Genomic DNA, 27,234 nt, shown 5'->3' with positions numbered 1-27,234 from the left:
CTTTTCCATTACTACAATCAATCCATTACTACAACATTTCAATCTTTCTCAGTCAGCGTGATCCATAAAGAACTTAAGCATTTATGTTGATCTAAAGAGATCTGTAAAAAACAGCAACCTAGCGAAAACACTAGTGCAGTCCTAAAATATAATTTTATTCATTTTCAGATATAGCCCAAGAATGTAAAATCTCATTTCCACCATCCCACTTTGTAATACATCTCAGCTTGACCATCTGGCATAAATTTGTACCAGTTCATTTGGACTGAATTATTTCTCTAAACTTAACTATCTACAGCTGTAATCGATATACATTAAAAGCTTTACTGGCCCTTTTACTAATGAGAAAGCCCTACTAAATGGCATTTTCTCCATAATCATAGAGCAAGTTACTACAAAATCATCCTTCGCCTTCTTCAGAACAATGCAGGCTCAAGTACTGTCAACATCCACCATAGCCCAGGCATACTATAGTGTATCATCTTTGCCTGGTTTTGTTTCAAAATAATTACTTCATGCTGACATTTTACTGTAGGTGCAGCCTCAGTCTTATTCCACATTGCCTCATGTGCATATCCTCTTTCACCTGTCTGTTCTCTGGAGTTATTTACAATATTAAGCTACCAAGTAACTTTTAGTCTTGTTTAAGTTGGTTATGGAAGTCTAAAAACATAAACAAATTTAAAATAAGGACCATATTTTTTATACACCCAAAATGAACCTGAATGATCAATAAAAGCATGAACAACTATCAATAGTAAATCTAATCATTACACATGGAAGCACAGGGCATTATTTTTCTACAACTCTTTTGCTGTCTTTTTCTTGTATTTCTACATGTTGTATTTCTTGTATTGTATATCTGCACATACATACAGTACTGCATTACGTTTGTGATGTATCCTGCAATTCTTTTAGAGAATCTTATTTACTAACGCCCAGCCACAGTCAACCATAAGTTTATAATAACAAAAATGTATTATTAAATGTAAGTTACCCTAACTTTCAAAATTAAATAGAAAAGCAAGTTATGTTTCTTTCTGTCATTTCACAATGGTAAATAGCATAATAGGACATCATTCTGCAGTAAAATATCCGGTAATTGTCATGGATAAAGTTCAAATCCTTGTTTTGTGTCATTTTGAAAATTGAATAACACCTTAAGATTTGTGTTATGAAATGAACTGCATCAATAAAAACCTTGTGTGTGGACAAGAAGATTGGTTTAGAATAATTGCAAACTATGCTAATACTCTGTTTTATCACTTTTTGTTGGAAAAATCAAGAGCATGTACTATAAGGGCACTTAATATAGTTGCATTTTAATGTGCTCAAGCTAGGAACAATTGAACTGAGTTTGAAGATGAAACCAGTAACATTTATTTGTGACAACGGTGCCCAATGAAAACTAGAAGTGTAAATCAGAAAGAAGAATCAAAAGAGGACAAAACATAAGAAAGAAAGGCCAACAACTTTGGTGCCTCAAGAAGAAAGCCTTTCCACAATCTGCACTCATATACAAACATAAAACCTGGATTCTAAACACCACAAACAAAATAACACAAGCAACTATGGTACAAATAACCAAATGGAAGAGAAAAATGGACAAAATGGACAAGAAAGCAAATGGGTTCTTGACATTATTGAAAGAGCAAAGAAACTGAAAATGGTTAGGGGCTGCAGGCATAACAATTAGAACAGATGAAGCAAATTCCAAAGTGGATTCCAGGAAAAACAGTTCACACCACAAGGAAGGCATGGGAAGAAATCTGGGAAGATGAAACTAAGAACTTTGCCCGAGTGAAGCAGATGCGAAAAACTGAACTGGGATTCATGGGGCGGGGTGGGGGATCTAGGAGAGGCCTTCATTACACAATGGTTTGAAAAGGAATGGATGGTGACGAATTTGCACGTTGAACATGCCGACACAGAAAATAACTTACAATTCAAAACTTACGGTTATCTAGAAATTCCTTTTTAATGATAATGATAACGATAATGTTTCTTTATTAGCCCTATACAATTTCTTGCATTAGGAATTCGTCTTTTCGCATACCCCAGCTTTTCTCCATGGAGACACAGACACACAGACAGGGAGAGAACCCTGGGGTCAGAGCGCAGGGTCTGCCATTGTACAGCGCCCCTGGAGCAGTTGGGGTTAAGGGCCTTGCTCTTTTATTTGTACACCTTATTTTGGTTGAGGGTATTCAATATAGAAAGGGTTCTAATATTTCCAGAACAATCATAGTATATAATATTTAAGTATATAGTACTTATAGTATTTAAGCCAGGTGCTCCTTCCCAACCCCAACTCCTCTAACGGAAATTCAAAGGAAGAATGGCAGCTGTTTAAATGTAACACCTCAACATTATATTTATTTTGGTAGACATCTTTACTACATTATTCAAAAGCTTGCAAAATGCCAGCAAGGGGTTCGTTTTCATATGAGAACAGAGGAATAAAGTGAGACGAATAGGCACAATGCATTAGGAGCAATCCATCCATACTGTGTCCATCTCTAAACTACATCTTGTGAAGATCTGGAGTTAACCTCAACTTTATTAGCAATCTCCTACAAGGAATCATATTCAAGCTAATGTTGAGAACTAAACAATATTACCTCACTGTCTGACCAAAATTTGTTGTAGCCATAACTCAATGCCTTAAAACGGGATTTGAAAGCAGGGAAACAGTCAGCATTTTGTGTTGGAGCAAGTAAATTTAAGAATTGCCAACAGAGAGGTGAACACTTCATGTTGACCATGGTGACATATAACCTGTCCCTAGTAATATATTCACGGTAAGGGAGGTCTGAACCGAATTACAATTAATTATCATGCTCAAATGATCTAAAATATATGATGAACTTGTAAATTTAGGGAAAAAAAGACTATTAAATAGTTTAGTGTTACAGTTCTGAATGGATATTAATGATCCCCTAAAACATCTAATGTCTACTACTACCCCTAAAGGAATGCAGTCTACTTGACAATTATAAAGCTAATACAGTCCACATTAGATGAGGTGGAAACTGTTTAGTACTGATTTCAAATGCCTTTAATAGATCATGACTCTGTACAGATCTTAAGAAAAACCTTGCTGCAAGTACAAGTGCTAAGATTTCTTAAAAAAAAAACAAAATACACATGCAAAAACAAAATTCTGCAAGCAGCTACACTCCTGTCTAGACCATTTTGGATTCTCTTTGCTTTCTCTCATCAGTAAAGTTTTGATAATGTCTCTCACCTAAAAGTTCATATGTGAAACGAACATTAGTGGACTAGTCACACTCAAGCAAACAAAGCAAAACTTATGCCGTATGCCGTACACAAGACAGTCAATGTGTCCATAATTAAACTATTATTTTGTTGCATTTATATAGGCCATTAGCCTATTTACCAAATACAGTATTTATAGCAGTTCCCAAAAATAACATTCCTTCTTCTTTACAATAGGAATTTTAATGGCAAGCATAATCTATTACTACGCGGGAGAAAATAAAGGTTTCTCCTATTGTGAAGGTTAGAAAGCCAGAGTTGCAAGAGTCCTAAATTGTATATTAAAGTACACAGATACACTTTTATTAGCAAATGAACAAAAATAATAAAGTTTTGTTCTGGTACTACTACTAGCAAAAAAAAAGTCCAGATCTTTGAAAGTATGAAAGACATTGTAAATGTGCTATATTTAAATCCAAAATAATCCGTGAATCTTTTTCATGTCACGTCTTCAGTTTGATAAGTACATACCGAGAACCATGGAAAATATTAAGATAAACTGCATTGAACCGCACCATACTGACTGTGAGGAAGGAATGTCACTGGCAGAAGCCCACTTAAGATACTGGCAATTTCACCGTTCTGGTAATTCTGCTGATCTGAACCCAAAGAGGCCAAGCAACACAATCAAGAGAGACCTGTATACCTTTCTGAAACAAGATTCATACACATGTAATCTTTTCTCCACCATCAACAGTTTGCTAAAGCCAAACTGCCCCACCACATTACCTGCCTCATCGCAACCTTGCGACACATTCTTAGATTTCTTAAACTCCAAGATCGACAACATCCAAGATTAACATCTGTGGTGATGAAATGCCTGGAGAAGCTGGTGTTGTCACACATCAACTCCTCCATCACAGAGTCCCTGGACCCCTTGCAGTTCACCTACCAGAACAACAGATCAGTGGATGATGCTGTCTCCTGGCTTTGCATACAGCCTTGGAACACCTCGTACAGAGGTGGACAGCCAGTCCACTCGTATGTGAGAATGCTGTTTGTGGACTACAGTTCAGCATTCAATTCCATCATACCCAGTCAACTGGTGACAAAGCTCAGGGGATTAGGTCTGTGCAACTCTGTCTGCAACTGGCTGCTGGACTTTCTTATCGAGAGACCACAGGTGGTGCGGATAGGCAATAAAACATCAACACCACTCACCCTGAGCAATGGAACCCCACAAGGCTGCTGTCTGAGTCCAAGGTTGTACTCCCTGTTAAATCACGACTGCACAGCAAGACACAGCAACAACCGCATCATTAAGTTTGCAGATGACACCACTATAATAGGACTGATCAGTGATGATGACGAGTCCACTTACATGGATGAAGTTGTACAGCTGCTTAGGTGGTGTCATAGCAATAACCTGGACTTGAACGTAAATAAAACGAAAGAGCTAATAGTGGATTTTCGGAGACACAGGCCACACACTCACAGCCCACTCAGTATTGATGGAACGGAAGTGGAAACGGTCACCAGCTTTAAGTTTTTGGGAATTCACATCTCTAAAGATCTAACCTGGACTGTGAACACTGACTCTATCATGAAGAAGGCTCAGCAGAGCCTTTATTTCTTGAGGTGCCTCAAGAGATGGGGGATGCCAATACATGTGTTGGTGAACTTCTACCGCTGCACCATCGAGAGCATCCTCACCAACGGGATCACTGTGTGGTACGGCAACACCTCTTCACGAGAAAGAAAGGCACTGCAGAGAATGGTCAATATGGCCCAGAATATCATCAGCTGCAGTCTCACCGAGATTAAACAGCTCTATGAGGACCACTGCCGTGGTAGAATTCTGGCCATCACAGAGGACAGTCACCACCCCGGGCATGAGCTCTTCACCCCACTGCCCTCAGGCAAGAGATACAAGAGCATATGGACACTTACCACTAGATTCTTCAATAGCTTCTATCCATAAGCAGCGAGATTGACGAACACATTTAGCCATCCCCCTCGGACCACACCTACACCATCATCATCTACCTGTTTATGATTTCTTATCTACTGCACATCTCCAGTCATTGTTTACACGTCTATATTGTTTACCTTTAAACTGTCTACATGTTTACTTGCACTGTTTGTTTGTATATTGTCTTGATGCACTGTTTGCACTTTGTTTTGTTTTTTACACTTGTTTTACAATCGAGAGACTTTCTGTAAGTAAGAATTTCATTGTACCAGTACCGGTTACATATAGCAATAAAGCTCAAGTTCAAGTTCAACCAGCATCACATTCTCTCCACTACACATATCATTTCCATACCTCTTCCCTCCTTATCCCACTTTTCTGGTTCCCTTCTCTCCAACATCTCTCTTCTGGACCCTCAATAAACTAGTTACACACATGTAACCCACCACATCTATTTTATGTCCCATTCCCACCACTTTATTTCAGTCTTGTTTCTCTTCTCTCTGTCCTATTTTCTTCGATATTATAAATGAATCCTTGAGCACTGGCGTTGTACCAACGGTCCTCAAAACTGCTGCCATTACCCCCGTGCCAAAAAAGCCTAACATGGCTTTCGACAATATCAACAATTTTTACCCCATCTCCAATTCACGCTTTCTTGCAAAAATTCTAGAACGTGCTGTCACATTTCAGTTACATAACCACCTCATGACAAATAACCTTTTCAAACCCCTCCAATCTGGCTTCCGTCAACTTCACAGCACAGAAACTGCCCTGGTCAAAGTCACTAACGAACTTCTAATAGCTTCTGATTATGGTTCTCTTTCTATACTCATCCTTCTTGATCTCCGTGCTGCTTTTGACACTGTTGACCACGACATCTTACTTTCTCATCTTGAGACTGTGTTTGGAATTTCCGACACTGCTCTCAATTGGTCCTACCTCAAAGCGATCACTGTCACTTTGTCTGTCTTAATGGTACTGAGGTGTCAAGCCATGTCTGAAATTGGTATTTCTTAAGTCTGGTGTTCCTCAGGGCTCAATACTGGGCCCCTTGCTCTTTAGCATTTACAAGTTTCCACTTTAGGTTAGGTTTTAAGATCACAAGGCCTCAGCTATCATTTCTATGCTGAAGATACTCAAATACACATCCATACCAAACCCGACACTGTTGTGGCTGGCTCTATTCTATCTAATTGCATCTCTGACATAAAAACGTGGATGACTCAAAATTTCCTTCATCTTTACTGTGACAAGACTGAAGTAATGTTTATTATTGTATCCCCCCCATCAACTTTTTAAAGCCAAAGCTGTAACCCTATCTGTAGATGGTACTGTACTTGAGCTTCAGTCTAAATTGAAAAACCTTAGGGTTATATTCGATTCTGGCTTAACATTCGACCCACATGAGCAGCATAGTCAGAAATATTGCTAGACAACGTCCTGTGTTATCACTAACTCTGGCTGAAAAGCTGATCAACACATTTGTGTTTTCCCGAATTGACTACTGTAATGCTCTACACACAGGGGTATCTAAATATACATTGAACAAACTGCAGGATGTCCAAAATTCAGATGGAATCCTCATCAGGTCTAGTGCAAGTGTTCACATTACTCCTATCCTAGAGTCCTTGCACTGGATTCCTGTCACATTCTGTGTGGACTTAAAAACTCCTCATGCTCACCTATAAGGCTCTGCATGGCTTGGCACCTCAATACCTGTCTGAACTATTATCACCTTACTCCCCACCTCACATCCTTTGCTTTTCTAATTCTGGTCTCTTAACTGTCCCCCAAGCCCATCTTCATTCTATGGCCAACAGGGCCTTCTCCTGTTATGCCCCCAAGTTCTGGAACTCTCTCCCCAAGGATATCAGAGAGTCACCTTCTCTAAACTCCTTCAAATGGTAGAGATTTAAAACGTTCTTCTATAAACGAGTCTTTACTTAACTGGTTCCATTCTTTACCCCTCTGCTCCTACTTTACTTAGTACCACCTTCCACAACCATCTGTATATTGTAATTGTGTTTTATCTTGTGCATTCTTTTTATTTATTGTTGTCATTCTGTAAAGCACTTTGAGAAGTCACCTTTAAAGGCACCACATAAAATAAAGTTTATTATTATTATTGTTCTGCAATTGTCAACAATTGTCAAAACAAAGCTAATAAAACAACAGGTATAGAGCACTCTGCCAGCTGTCCATGAACACCTGTTATTGTGTTAAATCAGTCAGAACTGAGTACTTACTGCATATGAATCTGGTCTTTACCCAACTACACTCAAAATCATCAGAAAAGTGGGGCTTAAGACCCTTTCTTAAAGCCCACTTCAGGCCCACTAAGACCGCATTCTAGCAATGTCAATCAAAAGGTATGGCACTAAAATACTGTTGTCACTATGAAATGAAATGAAAACAAATATGGAAAAAAAGCAAAATCCACAAACAAGGCACCCCAGTCCACAACTGAAGCCAATATCAATGTAACACAAATCTCCAAAATAAAGGCCATATGAAAAATAACACTCAAATAACAAAATAAGGTAATACAATTGACAGTCCTGTAATTGTCCTGTTTAAACTAAAGATATACTTTAAGACCCTACCCTTTCAATTGTATGACATACCACATTTAATTAGTGTTGAATGTCATACAATGGAAACTACAGTAAATTTAGAAAAATGCTTTTCATCCACATTTCACTGACAATTTTTACACTACAATACTTCTAATACTCCTCAATTTAATATGCCTCAATTTAATCTGGCCCTATTACTTTCAGCAAAAATTAAGTTTCAGCATTTTGACTTTCCTGCACCTTCAATTAACAATATTACTTGAAAATGTAAAGATTTTCTTAATCAAAAACACCATATTTAAAAAACTGTGCATGTCTACTGATGTTTCATTGTTAAACTGATGTTTAAATGTGTATTAACAAACGTTATTTTCTAAAGTACCTGAAGGCAATGAAGACATTGTCATGAAGACATCCCAAAGTTCTATAAGTTAAAACAAGAGACAAAAAAAGCAAAGGAATAAAAAAATGTTAATGAAGTCCTTTTTAAACAAATGGGGTTCGAGGCAAGACAAAACCATCCAAGGAGTTGGATTCATTAGTGTTTCTGCCGTACATTCCAAAGTCTGGGTTCATAAACACCATAGTGTCTTGGAGACAGACTTGCTGAAAACAAAGACAGCAAGGACTGGGGACACAACTTTACAAACAACAAGTGGTACGGGGCAGACCACAACGGCTTCCAATCCATTTAAAGCCTTGGAAGGCAAAAGAATGGTATTAAAGGCAATTCCGGATTCAAGAGAAAGCCACTGTAGAGATTCAAGAACATGCTTAACGTAGAATGTGCCAAGACTAGAGTCTTGCAGCAGGAATTGGGACACACCTACCTGGGATATTTTGTCTCAGTTGTGTTCTGGCTGGAGTGGTGGTTAGGTACTAAAAAGTGTGGGATAAAATGGTTATCATTCACATCTATATAGATCAAGTACTGAGAACATGCTTTTCATTTGGAAAACTAACACAGATAGTACACAGCTAAGAAGTAGCTTCCTCAATCAACCAGTAACAAATCATGTACCTCAATCTCCTAGAACGGAACTTACACACCAGTGCAGTACAGCGTATAAAAGTGCTGATGTTAGCATGGCAGTACAGAAGGCATAGTCAGCTACATTATTTTTATTCAAGGTAATGTGAAGTAAGCTAAACAAAACACTTTTTTATTGTTTACAGGCTTTTAACATAATGCTTAACCAAGAAAGCCCTTTTTGGAGCTGTAATAAATAAATGTGTGATGTTTAAATGCGTATTAGCTTTCTATAATGTTACATATTGCCATGAATTAGTGATTCATGTGTTTTTTTATTAAATACGCCTACAATACTGAAATAGCAAAAATGTTTCCTACATTAAAAATGGAGTGACACAAAAAAGAAAGCCACATTCACTGCACAACAAGGGAAAAAATGGAAAAAAAACTCCAGTACTCTTTGAGAAAGGACAGATACAGTCTAAGACCACACTGTACCTCACTCTATAACAGCTTATGGTCAATTAAACATGGAGACTACAGTTTTTTAACTGACAGCTGCAGTTATAGAATCATGCTTTGTCAGACAGGCCACCCTGAGTAACAAGTGTAATGTCCCCTTAATTATTAAATAACCTTTAAGAAAATGTTTCATAGGTAATTCAGCTATATTCAAGACGCAATGATACTCTGCTACAGCCAGAATACCATAAGTAAAAAGAAGTGAGATTTTGACACTGGTGTTGTGATCTACCATGCAAGCATAATCCTGCAGTGGATTATCCAGCAATACAGGAACAATTTCAGTCTTTGGTTGCTACAATCCTTTAGATACATTTAAAACATTCAATTTTCAATTTTTTTTGCATTGGAAAGCCAAATCGATGTACTTATTTTTCAATATCTTAATTTACACGGGCCTTCTGAGGCAATTTTACAATCACATCTTTATACATTGATTCATTGCCTGTGCATGATTTGACTAATTACACTGTCAGAAATACTAAACTGTGTATCACCTGTGAAAACATGGTGGGAACCATTTCTCCCAAATTCTTCATTGCATAGTAATGTGATCTGTGAAGGCTGCAGGCTTGTTATCTCAAACTCAAATGAAAATTGACAAGATTTACCACATTCCATGGGACCTGGATACAACATCAGTCATGATGTACAGTAGGGCTGCTTCATGGATTTTCAGAATTGCACATGACTGCAGCAAACTGCATAATTCTAGACATCTTTTAACATCCTTTAATAGCTCTTTCTGTCTGTCTACTCATGATGCTAAGGTAACAACTGAAATGTGAAACAAATTCAAAAGAAACTTTCTGCATTTAAGTCAAATATATCTGCACTAGAGATTAAGTTGGTGTATTCAGATCCTGTTGCAAACCTCTCTTTTTCAAGACTTCAGTTCTGGGGGTGGATAATGTAATATTAAAACACAGCCCACTTGTTGTTTTGGTCCCTAGACTATATTTTGGTTACATTTTTGTCCTGCAGCTATCATGCTTTTTCTGTGCGAGAAGAACAATATTTATCTGTGATATGTTCTGTTTCCCTCTGCATTAAAAGTCTTTTACAAAACTATTACTGAATAATCTTGTATAGATTAAATGGTCCTCAGAAATTCTAGCTACACCATTTCTTTGTACTGGTGGATCTTAAGGGTCTATATTGGGCTCCCTCTTATTTACAATCTACTGTATATGTTACCCTTAGGTCAAATATTTCAGAAATACAACATTGAACATAATACCTTTGCTGATGAAAAAAATTATTTAATTATGCTATCACATTAAATTCTGGAAGTATTCAAATTAAGTCCTAAATACTGAGAAAGCGTGTCATGTTATTTAGTTCTCAGCATTTGATTGTTAAATTTAAATGTTTAAGGTTGTTACCTGATAATTCTGAACTTACTCAAAATGCTCTAGTCATAAACCTTGCTGTGCTTTATGAGTCTAAACTTTAAACCTCATGCTTAGAAATTAAAAACTTCCCTTTTTCATTTAACTTGCAATGAACAAATAAGATCCTGCTTGTCTATGTCTGATGGTGAGAAACATGTTCATGTCTTTGTTGTTTCTAAGTCTGACTACTATAATCCACTGCTAGCCAACAACCTAAAAATATCAACAGACTGCAGCTTGTGCAAAACAGTGATGCTCAACCCCTCACAAGCTTACCTCCTCACAAAGTTTGTATTCTCATACGGTATCACCCCCTTGCAAACGATGCAATGTCTACCTGTAAACTACAGGTTGATATATTGTATTTGAAAGATATTTGACTATAGGTAACCAACCTTTTTGCCGATATCCATAAGAAACATTTGTTATTTTTTAAAATTCTGATTAAGACTTCTGTTATACAGATTACTTGAAGTAACTTATTAACTAGTAACTTCTTTATTTACATTTTTCTACCTTTTTAATGCATTTAGTTGTTCTTGTACAACCACTTCATTGATAGTTTATAAATAAAATTAGTGCACGTACTTGAAAGATATTATACAAAAAATATTATTTTCATTAATATCTGCATTTTAACCAAATGTTTACTTTGATTAAATTAAAGCAGCGTGTAGTTTTTCCACCACAATCTCAGCTAGCAATCTAAGAGGACTCAGACACTTAATATTTTTGTGACTTAGCTTAGTAGCTGGCTACACTAACTTAGGCCAAAGAAAACATTACTTGACAACAGCAATAAACAGCACATACTTTAAGGTAGTATGTGGCTTTTTAATGTTTTAGAGTTAAATGAAAATAAAAACTAATGGGTTTTTGAAAGGAAAAAAAAGATGACCCCATGGGTATATATATACGCCAAATAAACAGAAGTTCAAGCCATCTGAATATCCTGCAATACTACCAATACTAGTATTTTTCAGAGTTGTTGTGACCACTTGAGGTTTGGCCATGATTGAGATTATGTTTTTGCTTCCCAGATGCACTGAGCCACTGTTTCTAACTGTATAGCACTTATGGTTGTAGAATGCTTTACTGTCCAAATACAAAATTGTCTTTAGTAACAAAATTTGTAATAATGTGTTACAAGAGGTTTCCTTTGTAGGCAATTCTGTAAAACAAAAGCTCCCTTTCTTTGCCATAGTGTTATAAACTGTTTACCCTAAAGACATAAAAAGACAAAAGTTTAGTTTTTTCCCCCCCACTGTAGTCTCAATTTAAGCATGGTCCAGAATAAGACTTGGCTGTGAATACAAATGGACAGCCTATTCCTGTGTGACTGGGTGAATTTATTGGCTTCAAATCTAAAACAAAACCATATGTATCAAGTTTAGCACAAGACCTTTAACAGTACTTGGATTTTTAATTACATGTGAGGAAAGAATAGGAAAAATACATATACATATTGTCTTTTAAATTCAAAGCACAGCTACACTTGTAAAGCAATCATTTAGCATAGATAGGTTCATATTGTGTTAAGGAGCAACAGAGAATCATATTTATGTTTGCTTAACAAAGGTAAAACCTTTATAAAGAAATATTTCATTGTACGAAGGTTCTCAATTACAAGATTCCAAATGTTTGAGTTTGGAACACAAATTGAATTCTGACAACAGATTTAATGCAGAGGGTCAGATTAGAGCAACAAGGCAAAGTTCCATTCTCATTGCAGTCTCCATAACCCCAACTCAATTACATAAAGATGCCAGCTACACTTATACAAGTATTCCCAAATGTTTTCTGGAATAGTTTTATAGTTTATGCTTCAAAACATGTCCTCTTATCTTCTCCAAGGTTGAATGGAGAATGGCTTCTCCAGAATGTTTACCAGTGTAAACACATTCATGACAGCTTCCAGACAGTATAGAGAAAAGTCCTCAGTGGGCAGTGTAAACCAATATGCTACTGTACATCACCATCACTTTGTCAACTTCCCATAATTCATTTCGGCACTTGAGAAGAGGGAACTAAAAACAGTTCAATAATTAAGTCACATCATAAGAATAAATGAAGTTGAATTTGTACAGTATATATTCCACATTTCTATACAACTTTGTGATTATGTTTGATACATTTATTAAACTACACTGAATAATATCATGATACCTTGACAGCATTAGCAAATCTGTAAGATAACATCAGGATTTCTCAAATGCCTGCCACCTTTGTGTGGTTTCTGAGTCTCTGTTCCGGAAAGAAATACCTCCTGCTGTTTCATGCAAACCCTATTGTGGAACAGGGTGAACTGAAATCTGAATGAAGCAATACTGGTATGCCAGTGTGAACATACCTGATGTAGAAATACCCATGGAATAATAAGAACTCAAGTATTGAACATTGAAAAACAAAAAAATCGGACAAATACATCCAGTGTCTCGGCATGCATTTATTTAACATACAGTATCTGGTTAAAAAAGTAATTTTAGGACAGTATGTACAGTAAGACAATTGCATTATATTGATAATGGGACCAAATACAATACAGCAGTTGGAAATCTGCAAACATCTAAGTAAAAAATATTTTTAACTTACGCCTCATTAAACATTTACAGTATCACTCTAATTACAGCAGGGAAAAAGTGACTAAAAAACTTAATATTATATAATAAAATGATCAGAGAATTATGTCATCTACCATATACAATAGTTCTAAAACTAAGTCAGAGTACTGTATAGTATCAGTTGGTGACAAATGTATAAAATGACATTAAAATGCCCTAAAAGCACACCAATAAAAAAGAGGAGAAAATTCCACTTTTGTGATTGAAAGGCTGCAACACAGGAGCAAAGACTACATTTACCAGAAAGAAAATAGGTCAAGTAATGTGGAGTGCCTAAATCTAGTTACACAAATTACTAGAACTCAATATCTTGAAATGTTTTCCATCAAACCTAAAACACCATTAAATATTTGAGAGTAATGTTTTTTTAACTCAATGGGGCAATTTAATCTGGATGTCACAGTCCCCTAAAATAGCTGCTGTATGACCTTTATCTTAAAAGACAGCAAAAAGTGAAAATCGCCAAAGGACATACAGTACAGTAAAGAAGGGCTATAAACGACAGGTGATCATTCAGCCCATCCTGTAGTTCACAGATAACTGATCCACAGATCTCATCCACTCATTTCTTGAAAGAAGTCAAGGGATCAGCTTCAACAACAAGATGGGGAAGTTTATTCTAGACTCCCACAACCCTGTGTAGGAAATAGTGGCTCCCATTCCCAGTTTTAAAATAGATTACTCCCTTTGACAGTGTTCAGTGTGGATTCAGTTTAACATGATGCATGGTACTAAAGTGAAGGTACGCCCCATATAATCATAACAGCCAATTTAGCTGTGAGCAAGCACTAGTGATACACACTTGATAATTCAGAACTAAAGAGACGGTTCAATAATGGATTAGTGGCTCACTGTGGTTTAACCTCACAGGATACCTGCACTGAAGTTTAACCGTGGTGCCACAAGACAAATCTATCCCAAGCGATTTCACCCTCCTAGACCAGAAATACACCATTATCTGTACTGAGAGTTTAACAGGTCTTGATGTCCCAAGCCAGGCACGGCCATGACAAACTACGCTAGATGTTAGAGAACACAACGTTTCGGCCGTGGAGCCTTCTTCACTACTCTAGATGTTTTTGCCTTCTCAGGTAAGAGGAAAATTACCCTTTTCTGCATGAAGAAAAGAAAAATCAGTGACACTTTTTGAAGAATTTTGGAGTTTCTGATTTTTCTATCGATTCACAGTTCTATCGATGCTGCAATTTGCTTGTTAACAGATGATAAAAAAAACCTCATAGACACCAGGAATGAAAATCTGTACTTGACATGTCATGATCTGCACAATTTAACTTAAATGGTGAAAATACTGCTGAACAGAGATTGTGATTGGGGTTCAAAGTGATAATATAGCTCATCCATGTATTTTCTAATCGCTTTACCCAATTCAAGATGGCAAGGAAACCAGAGCCTACCCTGGCAAGCAACTGGTGCAAGGCAGAGTACACCCTGCACAGGATGCCAGTCCATCGCAGGGCACACACACAGACACACATACAGTTTTCCCAGAAACCAAATAAGCTACCTGTATGTCTTTGGACTGAGAAGAAACTGGAGTACCCAGTGAATATGGGGAACAGCCTCAGTGAAATACTGTATAGCTCCTTAAAAAATACTTTTAAAAAAAGCTAAAACAAACAAGCTACTCTGATTCCGTACTTAATTTTGGACTGAAGTGAGAGCAATTCTGTTCCAAGCTAATGTCTAAGTGCAAAGTCTAATGTTTATTACACTTAAATGTAACATTTCTTTTTGTTTTCCTTTTTCAGAGCACCATGGGTACACTATGGTACACTCCCACTACTTTGGAGAAGCATTTGTTAAAAATTCTTTAACTCATCTGATACTCATATCTGCAGTTGCTACTTTGTTCGCCTGCAAAGAAAGAGCAGGTTAAACAGTAACAGATATTTTACAAATACTGTACACCACTAGACCACTTCCTTTGAATCTGTACATTATGCGAACAGGACTGGCCTTTCCAATTGTTAAGGCCAAAATGGTCAACAAGCATCTTTCAACAGTGGAGTGAACAGCCAGTGTAAACTAGCATGAACCCAGAGAGTGCAGCAACTTAGTGCTGAGTGGACTCGAAGGAGTGCCCTCCTACAGGTAAGATACTTACAGATACTTCTGCAAAAAAAAATCCTATACTAATAAAGACTGTCGTCAACCACTACCTTTCAGTTTAATAGAGGATGGATCCAACAAGACATTTTAAGGCACTAGAAAAACTCAACGGCTGTTTAAATGTTAACGATCATCTCTTGGCATGTTATTGCTCCTTTAATGGCTGCTTACATGCCAGTCCTGCTTGACATTGCAAATCTAGTCCACAGACATCCACATGCCTACTGTACAAAGTGCACTTCACGTTTCATCTAAATAACACCATGTAAGAACCACTGTCTCCTTATTAGCATACCAGCTTTAACCCTGCAAAATTAAGGCTAGGTGCATAACTGGCCTTGTTTGTACTTAGGTACGTACTCTATACAACCGAAAATTCTACGTAAAATATTAAACCTTCAGAGATAATCTTTTTTTTTAAATCAAATTTATCAACACAAATAACATAAAGGAATTATATTATCGTTTCTAAAAATATAGAACTTTGAAATTAAAATACGCTCAGAATGAATTAGAAGCTGCTTGTTATATAGAGAGGAAACGGGAACTTTTCCTCACAAAAAAACGTAAGGGGGCGAAGTGTCCACCCATTGGTGTAAAGAACAAACTCGACAGCATTCCGGTTCAAGAGGACCCTGGATTTATTCGGTATAAAGTACCAGTACAAATACCTACTGTATAAAAAGATCGTGACTAATATTTGGCCTTAAGGTTAGTCACGTCTCATGCTGTTGTTGCTACCATAAAAAACAAAATGCATTCTTTCACGATTCTTTTCTAAACCACACTCAATGTAAAAAAAAACTCCTTTATAAAAAACAGCTATACAGTACGTGGCGTCCAGTGGCATTGACATTTTTTTCTACACTGAATAACACTAAATACGAAGTCCATGTTTATTTTTTAAACCATTATTACAAATTATCCATGAGCCATTTAATTAAGAGTGGGATCTGGGAGACGCCTGTATCCTATTTTGCAGATTCAGTCTTTCCACTGCGTCTCCATAGATCGTGAGCTAGCTGTAACCAGACAGCGTCCCCGCAGTGCCTTTCTCCATCAATGCACCACTTTTTAACACAGAGATGGTAATGAAGAAGACAGTTTGATACGTTTTAGTATATCATAGAAATTAATAAACACATTGTCTTGATTAATTTCGCTCTGCTAAGCAGTGCTCTGTTTCTTACCATTTTATTTGCAGCTGCGTCATAATCGAAGTCTGAACTTTTGAATGTGGTAGTGGTGGCTGTAGCGTTGGACGGCATCACCGAAACAATATTTAAAAATGATTAAAAAATAAATTGAAATTTAAATAAAAATAAAAGGAAAAAACGAACTGGGTGGAGCCTCCTTTCTCAGTTCTTCCTTTTCCCTGTGAATAAAGAAAATATATGTTGTCATTAAAGAATTAAACGTAAGACAGAAATGTTAGAAAAATGAACAATGTAGTTGTTGCACAACGGTAAATGCAGTAAATAAGGAACTGACGGCCTACTTTTCACGCTTGTTTCAGTCAAAACCTAAACACTAAGACGCAAAACATGCGAAGAATTATATAAATGTACACCTTGAGTGAATTTTCAAATATAAAACACACCTAGCGTAATGCTGCTTTATAACATATTATAATGATAAGCCTATATGAAAAAGTTTTAACAGCTGTCAGTGTTAATCTATCCTCATTCATTGAGCGAGACGATGTCATAGGTTCGCCTTTAAAACAAGAGCTAGGGAGGAACATGTGTATTGTGTAGAATTAAGTGCAACACATGTGCATGTCAATAACGTCTGAATGATCGTTTTTCATTATATTTTTTTAATCTTTCAAACCATTCGCCATTACTCAGATGCCGTGAAACAAGCTCCCTCACGAAATGAGCTTCTACATTGTATGCTGTACAGCTACAGTATATTAAAGCGTGCCCTTCTAGCGTTCTCTTCTCATGAAAAGCCTTAACATGGCGGGTGTTGAATCCTTGCCAAAATCTATTTTCTCGTTTTACTTAACGACAAGGGAGATCTGACTGCTTTGTAGCAGTGCACAGATTTGAATAATTTCTTTACTTTTTATTAGATTATGTATTTTCATTATTTTATTATATCCCTATGTGCTAGAACATTCTATCGCTGCTAGAAGATTTTCCTTTTCATGCGAAACAGGCGCTACCTTTTTATTCAGCCTGTTTTAGAAACCAGCCTTCTGAATTTATTCAGACATTTAAAACATGCAGACTCCGAAATGATGACGTTCTTGTTAACAGTAATGCATTTTTACTTTCCATGCAGGTTCTTTGATTGGGAAGTGACCACTTGGGAACACACATTTTTTGGTGTTCAGTGTTGTGGGAGAAAGTGAACCAGATTAAGCTTTTTATTTTTAAATTCACAAGTTCCACCTAACGAAAATTATAGAAAGTTTTTTGGGGGTAGTTTTTCCATAATAAAAGTACAATAAATACGTTCAAGAATGGATCGTTTTCCGAATTTTTAGTACACGTATCTGGACTAATCTGTCTCTGCAGTCAGTGATCGTGAGGGGTAAAGGGCACAACCTCTGGACATCAGATTTATTACATATACCAGAGTATGGTAAATATATGTATATACTTTGTACATAACGTATGTTCTGTTAATAGAAGATGGCCTTGCCTGCTTAAATGCACTAAGAAAAAAAGTATTCATCATCTTTCAGGCAAGGTTCTTCAAAGTCCTAAATTTATAATAGCCGCCTACAATGAGAGATAACACCTGTTGCTATGGGGAAATTCTTCATTCACTCAGTTTTTTTAAAGACGTCCTTACCAAACGTCATTTTCTGTAGTTTGTTATATTGGCCCGTCTTAAACGTTACAAGAAACTATAACGACTAAAACTCCATACATATGATTATTTTTTAAAAAGCTACACCTGTATACAGTATAAGCTACGTGATTAACATCAATTCAAATCTTTGGTAATTTTTTCTATTTTAATGCATCACATAATTTACAGAAAAACTGTAAAACTAAACGAGCTTAAGATTCCGTTATTGCAACAACAATACCCCTTGAGTACACTCCAATGCAGTTTATCAATCAACAAAAACTCAAACAAGAACAAGAATTGGAAGTTATTTTGGCCATTTAAGTCTGGAAGAGTCTTTAAAAGTATTCATTTTGTTTGTGTATTTTGCACGTAACAGTTCTTCATGGGAAAAAAAAGTTAATATATTTTTTGTACCATGACCCTAACCTGTTCAATGTAAAGTTCAGAGAGAGTGTTAAAATAACTGTTACAGAATCACTATCATTTTTCTCTGCTAGTAAAAAATAAATTGATCGATTCAACTGTTCTTAAAGCACTTATCTAATATTTTTAAACTACATTATAGCATTGCAGTCGAATATCTAGTGAATTCATGAAATGTTATGTTGTTCTTGTTTATGGGTTGAGTTAACGGAAGGGCGAATAAACAAGTGGCTTTAATCAGCTAGATCTCATTACAGGTTTGAAACCAAGTCTCGCCTGTCAACTTAACGCGTTACAATCAATCCGACTTAAAAACTTTCCTTTTAAAGTAAACAGGGTTGTCTTGATAAAAGTAAAGTTGATTGATTTTCATAAAAAAAACATTAAACACGCGATACCTCAAATGTTAGTATATAGAGCTCAAATCACCATTATCAACAAGTTTTAATGCAGAATATGGTAGGTATAGCAATAAATGTTTATTATAATAAGTTTAAGACTAGCATGTTCTGATCTCACCATTGTATTATACTAATTAATTATTCTCTAGGTTTTAATTATGTTTAAACAACCTTAAATAACATACATTTTCTGTACAGCCCTGCTATGGAAGCAGATAATTTGATTAGCAATTTAACATTAAAGTTTACGTTCTAAGAAAACTAATCTATACAATTATATCATTTGTAATCTGTTGTTTCCTTTGCATCTACAGTGCACAATGAAAAGTTTGCAAACATTCCAGTTTGCTATGGATAAACAAATAACAACCATAATAAAATAAATATAAGCGATGTTCGTGGGATTTCATTGCGCCATATTTACACAAATATTAAATGTTTAAATAACCAACTGCTGACATGTAACCAATGGCGTCAAAGTAAATCTGAACATTGTCGGTACAAACATACGTTATGCTTACAAACCCCGCTGGGCAAAGGTAAGACCCCTTTCAAACATGTGTATTGAAAGATTATTAAGTGATACGTTATAAATACTACAGTAGTAAAACACACTCATCTAAACATGGAACCGATCAAAATTACACCTTCTACCTATCAAAGTGACTTGAAATACATGACATTGTCAATCGCCACATTCTTTCCGTTCAGTTTCATGAAACTGTCTGCAAACAGTATACCACTCAAGACAACTCTTGACATTTACTTATGGAAAACAGAAAATCTGTGATATATTACAACGTTTCATTTTCTGTGAACACCATAACCAGTTTAGACATTAACGTAAGCACTAAACAATAATCATTTTGATAAAAGTAGGAGGAAACAGATATCGTCGTATTATCTGTCGGTATTCAGATTGGCTACATTGGCCCTAATAACCCTATTGTATTTCTCGTCAAAAACTTATGACTTATCTGACAAGTGTTGAACCCTTAACCATGTTATGGCGCCTATGTTGGGCAACATTTTAACGAAGGTTTTTAAAAAAGTATTTTTAACAAAAGTACTAAAACGTATAGTAGTTAAACTGATAAGAAGCCTATTAGATTCAATTCTTCTATGCGGGTTTCAAATTGGGTGAAATGTATACGTGTGTCGGGGACGATATCTGGGGCCAGGTAAACAAAAGCTTGCATGGAATGGCATACAGGCCTATACGCATTGATCGAATCTGTTCTCGTTTATGCACAGAAAACGTACTTCCAAAACCGATTTAAGACCAATATTTAAAGAAGGCACTATACGTTTGTTGTCGCGAAAATGTAAATATGGAAATCTGCATAATGCTTCAGAACACTGACAGATTCTTACAACACATATTGTATAGCCTTCCCAATGGTGGGTTCCAAAAAACAGGTCTATCTTGAGTTAAAAAGTGTCATGAGATAGTAAATTTCCGCAGAAATATTGTGACATTTATGCAAAACCTATGTAGGTCAATGTGTGGACAAAAATAAATTAAGTTTATTTTCCCAACTTATAATGGATTAACTAAATATTGCATTAAATATCCAACATTAGTCTTTTTCAGCCCGTGACCACGTTTCCTTCTTCGTAGGTCTAAAGGGTACATATGTTCAAATACACTTCATCAGTGATAGTTTAAATAGGTACTGATGACCCTTAGGGCATGGCTGTACAAAAAAAAAAAGCTCTTTGCTTTTTAAAAACTGAAATACTGCCTTTTCTGATGAATACGGGAGTTGAAACGTTTCATTTTAAGAAGCTTACCATAAGTTTCAAACAAAATCAAGAAAATGAAATTTTAACTCACGCAGGGGAAAATCTCCTATAACTTACCCACTTTGTTTTTTCGCGATTTTTTAAAACATATTGTTAATCTAAAATGTATTATTATGAGACCCACGCAAAAATAGTGCCAATTTTAATCACACATAATCAGTCACATCATTTGATTATTCTCTCACTTGTAAGGTGTCAAGTAAAGTGTCAATTAAAAGAAATGCACGCTGACCGGCACCGGCATTTGCAATTCTTGTGACCGTCTTAAGACAAGTTCAAATGTACAGTATGTCTGTCTTCTCAGGACACATCTGCAATTGTGAAAATATGCAAACCTTCCACTTCTCTAAACCATTAGCGTTACACCACCCGTTTAGACTCACTGTGACACACAGGTATTTCATTAAAACAAGGAAAAACGTGGCAAAGGTGACCGCAAGATTTATTCGGCAAAGTCCTTGTTCTGTTTCCCACAAAAGCTGTTCCCAAGTTCAAGTGCGGATCGCAATGCCTAAACCACACATCTGCAAAAGCACCAAAATGCTGCCAGTTTTCTCCACCATTAAATGCCTCCCTATTTGTGGTTTCACTAAGGAGCTCAGAAGGTTACCCCGTCTGAAGGGTTTTTGACTACGGGCCGAGGTGTTTTAATTAGTGGATCACAGTGTTAATTACCCGTTTTGCCAGTCCCAGGCCTGGACCTTTTCGTTTTCGCTAGCTCCCGGATCTTCCTTCTGCTTCTCTCCCTGTCCTCCTCCTCCCCAGCCGGCGAGGCCTCCTCCAGCTGCTCCGCTCTCTCTGCAGAGGGCCGGTAGATTGCTCTGCTTCTACAGGGTCCTAAAGACAGTAGGCTCTGCCAGAATGACATCATCACAAATGCTTTAATGGGCAAAATTCTTATTTAATTAGTTTCGCAACACCTAGCCGTGTTAACGAGTAAAAAGTAATGTAGAAATAATCTTTTTTCCAAGCAAAACTAAGGAAAAGCAACAGAGACGGGCACTATTCTTGTCTTCTGGCCACTTTAACCATCACTCAAACACTTAATTGAAATAATTATTTGTTTTAATTATTTAGAATTAAGGTAATCATTAGTCATTTAATGACAACAACATTAAAATCATGAAGAGCTGATCTCTAGGACCATTGGTAATGACTGTTTTAGTTAAACAACTTCAGAAATACGGACTTCAACAGCACTTCAGATCTCAATCTTTGGGACCTTTGCCGTAATGACAAATACATTGGAAGTTTATAATTAGAGCCAGAGATTTAGTATTTTATTATTATTTACATTTTGCATCCCTGAAAACAATAATTATCTAACTTGCTATGTTTTACATTTTGTGCATTTCAATAACTTGGACAAATAAGAATAATTTGGAATGGTGAAGGGTTATTTATCATTTACAAAGTATCGCCATATTACTCCCTCATAATTTGTTTCCTAATTTGAAAGTAGTACTGGATTGGTCCCAAGTTCTAGAAATGTACCAGCTGGGATTTGGAAAGCATTGTGCATTGTGTTGCATCCTAGTTATTGTAATTTTTCTTAGCTGTTTCAATGAGTACAATGTACATATTAAACAAGTATAAAACTATAAAACAACACTGACTTCTGCAATGCTGCTTACATACATAAATATATATATATGTATTAGTGTTTATATTCTTTTTTCATTTTTATATTAAATCCTTGTTCCTGTTTTTGAATACAATACGATGTGCAGTGAGTATGAAAAATGTCTTACAGCAAATCATTGTTTTCTTTCCTGGTCAAAGATTAATGCATGAAGCAAGACATTAAAGCACTATAAACATATAAATACACAATAGTACACAAGGCTAATGTCTTTATGAAACAGGATCACTTTAAAACATGTTGCCTCAATATACTGTAGTACTTGAAATAACGCCAGTATAAGAGCAGGTATAATCCCTTTGCAATTGTGGAAACAATTTTAAAAGGAATGAGTTTAGACTGCCATAAGGGAAGGGTTAGTTTCAATAATAACAATAACATCATTATAGCTTTGTTGAAGTTTTGATACTGTATATACGGTACTGTATGTCGGCAAGTTCTCACCTAAATACACCTGTAGTTCATTAGTTTGATTGATAGACAGGCAGATACTGTAGATGGTATGATCACATAATACTGTATAGTGATATGTGAACTAGAGGATGTGACAAGTTGAAAACCTGTAATTGTACTTGGTGTAAGTACAGTATGCAGCAAAAAGCAAAACCCCTTTCCACCAGGAGCAAAAAGAAAAAATACAGGAATTCAAACTATGGCAAAGGCAGGTTTTGACCCCCGGTTTCATCTGCTGTTTGGCACACATCTCCAAGCGCCCACTGTACAGAAAGCATCAAACCAGCTACGCACCAAAAGACAGACCCCTCACGTTGGATGCACTGAACACTCTTGAGAGTGCGGGTGAATGATGGTTTCATCACTTAAATCTCATTTTACTTTATAAGACTTACCTGTATTATACAAAAACTGGAGCACCACGGTTGATCAATGGATCAAGATTATGACCTGTTTAGTGTACGTTAAGAAAAGAGTATTGGCAAGAGGGGGCAAATTTCTTTTTTTTTTTCAATCTTATTTTTGCCCACAGCAATTACACCATAAAATAGTAAAAGTAATGTTAAAACAAAGCTAGCCAAGATACCGTATATAAGGCACCAGGTTAGTTACCGTCTGTTAAAGACACAATGTAACTTTATTTTGTTGAAAGTCATTTAAGGTCATGACACAATGGTACTGTATGCATTTCAAACTTGAGAAATATGACAGAAATAGAAAGCCAGAATTGATGAGCCAATCCTTGGATAATTTGGGGTTTTGAGTTGTGTAAAGGGTGCTGAACTTTGAGTGCAATTCTCTCTTAATGAGCATAGATTGAAGAGGAATGTGCTTTTGACAAAAGAGGTTTGTAGACTGCCTAAATCTGACTCAACATATTCTCCCATAGCGTCATTAATGTACAGTAGAGATGGACCAATTAGTGGCAGAACATGTCTGTAGATGGTTTAGATATCTGAAGTTAGACTTCAACACTAGGATACAATCACACAGCAAGTGATGGTTGGGGCAGTCAAGACAATACAGCATAAACATCCTGCCTAAACAATCCAAACTTCAAACTTTCAAGTAGGAAACAAATGTGCGCAATGAAATTCTAGTTTTAGTGACAGCTGTTCAAAATCACAAATTGCAAGAGATTGTAAACAATGGTGCTGGTCTATAGGGGTATCTTGTGCAAGTAACACCACATACTGTATGTCATTGCTTTCTGCTAATTCCTATTCTCTTTTTAATCTGCAAAACAAACACGCAAAATGGCCCTGATCAATACAGAGAGACAGGCAGGGAGGAAGTCTGTAATGCACTTTACACTTGTGTTCAGTTCACAACATGCCTATGAAAACGTGGCAGTACGAAATTAATCGCTTTTGAAGTGTTACCCGAAGACAAAAGCATTGCTTTCCCATTTGAAATGCATTGGAAATAAATAACCACATAAAAGAAATTCAGATGTTATCTATGATTATATGTTCTCAATTTGCTGTAGAAAACAGCAGCAGCCACTTAATATACTGTACAAGATAGAAAATGTCACTATATCAGGTTTGGCATACAAAAATATCAGTGGCACAGTGCCACAGTGTCAGCATACTGAGCCTTAAGGCTCAGTCATTTTTAGTCCTAGTGAACATAGCACTCAGATAAAGTTATTTCCAATTAATATAAATGAAGGAAGTTACATTACCAGCTTTTGCTGTTGTAATGTCCCCTTATATCATGCACAGCAAAAATGCTGGGAGTTGTTTCATTTCTGTTCTTAAACAGGCAAGCCATCCATTTTGTCTATTCAAATGTTTAAACGTAAAAATTCCTACAAACAGAGAATCCAAGTCATAAATTACAACCCTACAGTTGTGCATCAAATAATGCACATGGCTAATTTACATTATGTGCTAGGCTTTTTCGTTATTTAAATTAGCCATGTGGTGAATCTGCCTTTATTGTTGGGATGTTTTCTCTGCACACTTCTCACATTACAAAATGTCTGGCAAGTGTAATAATGCCCAGGGGCATGGCAAACCACAGAAGTGTTGTGTCCTGCTTTCAAAGCAATAACATTTATTTTTTAATTCTTGTGTAATTGTTTGATGAAAGGTGAGCCTGTAGTGCCTTTTAATTAGAAGCAGCCGCAAACCCCTTTTAATAATCAAACAAAAAAGGCATCCATTCTATATACTGTAAGCCAGCAAAAAACAGCGAAACCTTTAGGTTTAGGTTCTGCCTTGTTAAGCACAGTTTTCAGAATGTGCCAGGTATTAGGATTAAAATGTGGATACAAAACATTTTTAATATGTGGGCATATGACTGTGTTTATTATATGACCCATTATTAGAACTTGTAACATGATCCTGACAGAGAAATGCCCTCTTAATGAAAACATTAAGTGCGAAGACACAGGAAGGAATTGTGTGGTTCTGAGTCTGTCTGTGTGAGGTTGATATACACACACATACAGTAGAAACACATCATTTTGCCAGTTTTGGTGGCACATTACCAACACCATAGCAAATTAAAATAGTGAAGGAAGGTACTCTGGAAATGTTTCTGTCAGGAAAATTATATTCAGTTCCACCTGTCTACCACTTCTAATAGTCCTACAAAGTGACAGGTGGTCCCTAAAATCAACTGCCGACTAGTCAGCGGATTGACAACTAAACTACAGGTTCGTCACGTTCACTAGGACCACCTGAGAAGTTTCTACTACAGCTAGGAGAAGACAATAACAACAGTAAGATCCTTGTGAATCCTGGAAAGTGGTGCAGTGATTAATTCATTTTGGTGTCAGTAGCATAAAGGTATGGTTGTTCATAATGCCAACTTCAGGATTCAATTTGTTGTTGTCAAAGGTTATCTCCCTGTACAATGTTCTGATGACAACATGCTGAAACTTTTTATCCACTACAGCAACACAAAATTCCTGAATTTTTCAAAATAATAAGACTTGTCTGTATACAACTGGGGTCCCTCAGTAACCAACTGTATCAATCTATAATCTGTGTCAATCATTGGAAAAAAAAACCTGTATTAACAGATCTTATTATTGGAGTTGGATCAACACCAAAGTTAACTGCCAGCAAACAATTTGATTAATTTGGCAGTTATTTATTTGATATTATTAATTACCTGCTTAGCAAAAGCCTTTATCCAGGATGACTTACAAAATGCACATTGAATACAAAAACAACATAATTTATTCAAAATAGTAATAAAAGACAAAATAAGTAAAAAATACTACCTATAACAATAAAATGAGGAATATAATAGTGCAAAGCCTATGCAATGCAGAGCAATGAAAAACAATATTAATTGAGCAGTCAACAACATGTGACATGTTAAGGAATCCATTATTACAATAAGAAAGGCATGTCATTGTCAATTTAATCATTGGTTCTGGATTGTATGCATTCCAGTGTTCAAACTAATGATAGAAACACTGTGTCACCAGGTCACCAATCTTTAATGACTTTCAAATTTTCTTGTCAGAACTGTGTTTACAATGTCACAGTTCAAACTTTTGGAATCAATTTAACTTTAACTCATGTGATACTGACCTTGAACTTTTTTTGTAAAATATTTCAAGGTGATTGAACATTGAACATTATTGAAATGTTTGGCTAATTTCAGTTTAGAAATAGTGCAGTGTGGTCCATAACACTGCTAGGGTACGCCACTTTTGTTTCTATAGCTGCTCCTCTTGAGGAAGAAATAATAATCTTGTTTGAAATGGAGGAGGATAATAATAATTGCTTACACTTAAAGAGCACTTTTCTGGATACTCCACTCAAAGCGCTTTACAGGTAATGGGGACTCCCCTCCACCACCACCACTGTACAGCATCCACTTGGATGATGTGACGGCAGCCATAGTGCACCAGAACGCTCACCACACACGAGCTATCAGTGGGGAGGCGAACAGAGTAATGAAGCCAATTCAGAGATGGGGATTATTAGGAGGCCATTATTGGAAATTTGGACAGGAAGCTGGGGTTACACCGCTACTCTTTTTGAGAAAAACCCTAGGATTTTTAATGACCACAGAGAGTCAGAACCTTGGTTTTACATCTCATCCTAAGGACGGCACCTGTTTACAGTATAGTGTCCCCATCACTATAATGGGGCATTAGGACCAACAATGCACCCCCTGCTGGCCCCACTAACACCTCTTCCAACAGCAACCTTAGTTTTTTCCCAGGAGGTCTCCCATCCAGGTACTGACCAGGCTCACACCTGCTGAGCTTCAGTGGGTTGCCAGTTGTGAGTTGCAGAGTGATATGGCTGCTAATAGCAGA

General features: G+C 36.5%; 1 protein-coding gene across 8 annotated transcripts in view; it reads right to left on the bottom strand.

Moving 5' to 3' along the window:
* Window positions 1–21,652, bottom strand: part of dnmt3ab (DNA (cytosine-5-)-methyltransferase 3 alpha b) — a 278,365-nt gene extending 256,713 nt beyond the window's left edge. For all 8 annotated transcript variants that reach the window (XM_015348572.2, XM_015348605.2, XM_015348586.2 and 5 more), the window contains exons 1-2: window positions 21,524–21,652; window positions 16,601–16,785 (exon numbers count right to left, since the gene is read on the bottom strand). In XM_015348572.2, the coding sequence (XP_015204058.1) occupies window positions 16,601–16,678 (78 nt within the window). In that variant the 5' untranslated portion in view covers window positions 16,679–16,785; window positions 21,524–21,652. The remainder of the gene's footprint in view (window positions 1–16,600; window positions 16,786–21,523) is intronic.
* Between the last annotated feature and the right edge of the window lie 5,582 nt (window positions 21,653–27,234).

This window comes from Lepisosteus oculatus, chromosome 2 (genome assembly GCF_040954835.1).
Source record: "Lepisosteus oculatus isolate fLepOcu1 chromosome 2, fLepOcu1.hap2, whole genome shotgun sequence".
Classification (NCBI taxonomy): Eukaryota; Metazoa; Chordata; class Actinopteri; order Semionotiformes; family Lepisosteidae; genus Lepisosteus; species Lepisosteus oculatus.
Note: the sequence above shows the minus strand (reverse complement) of the source record. Positions and strands in the feature narration are given on the sequence as shown.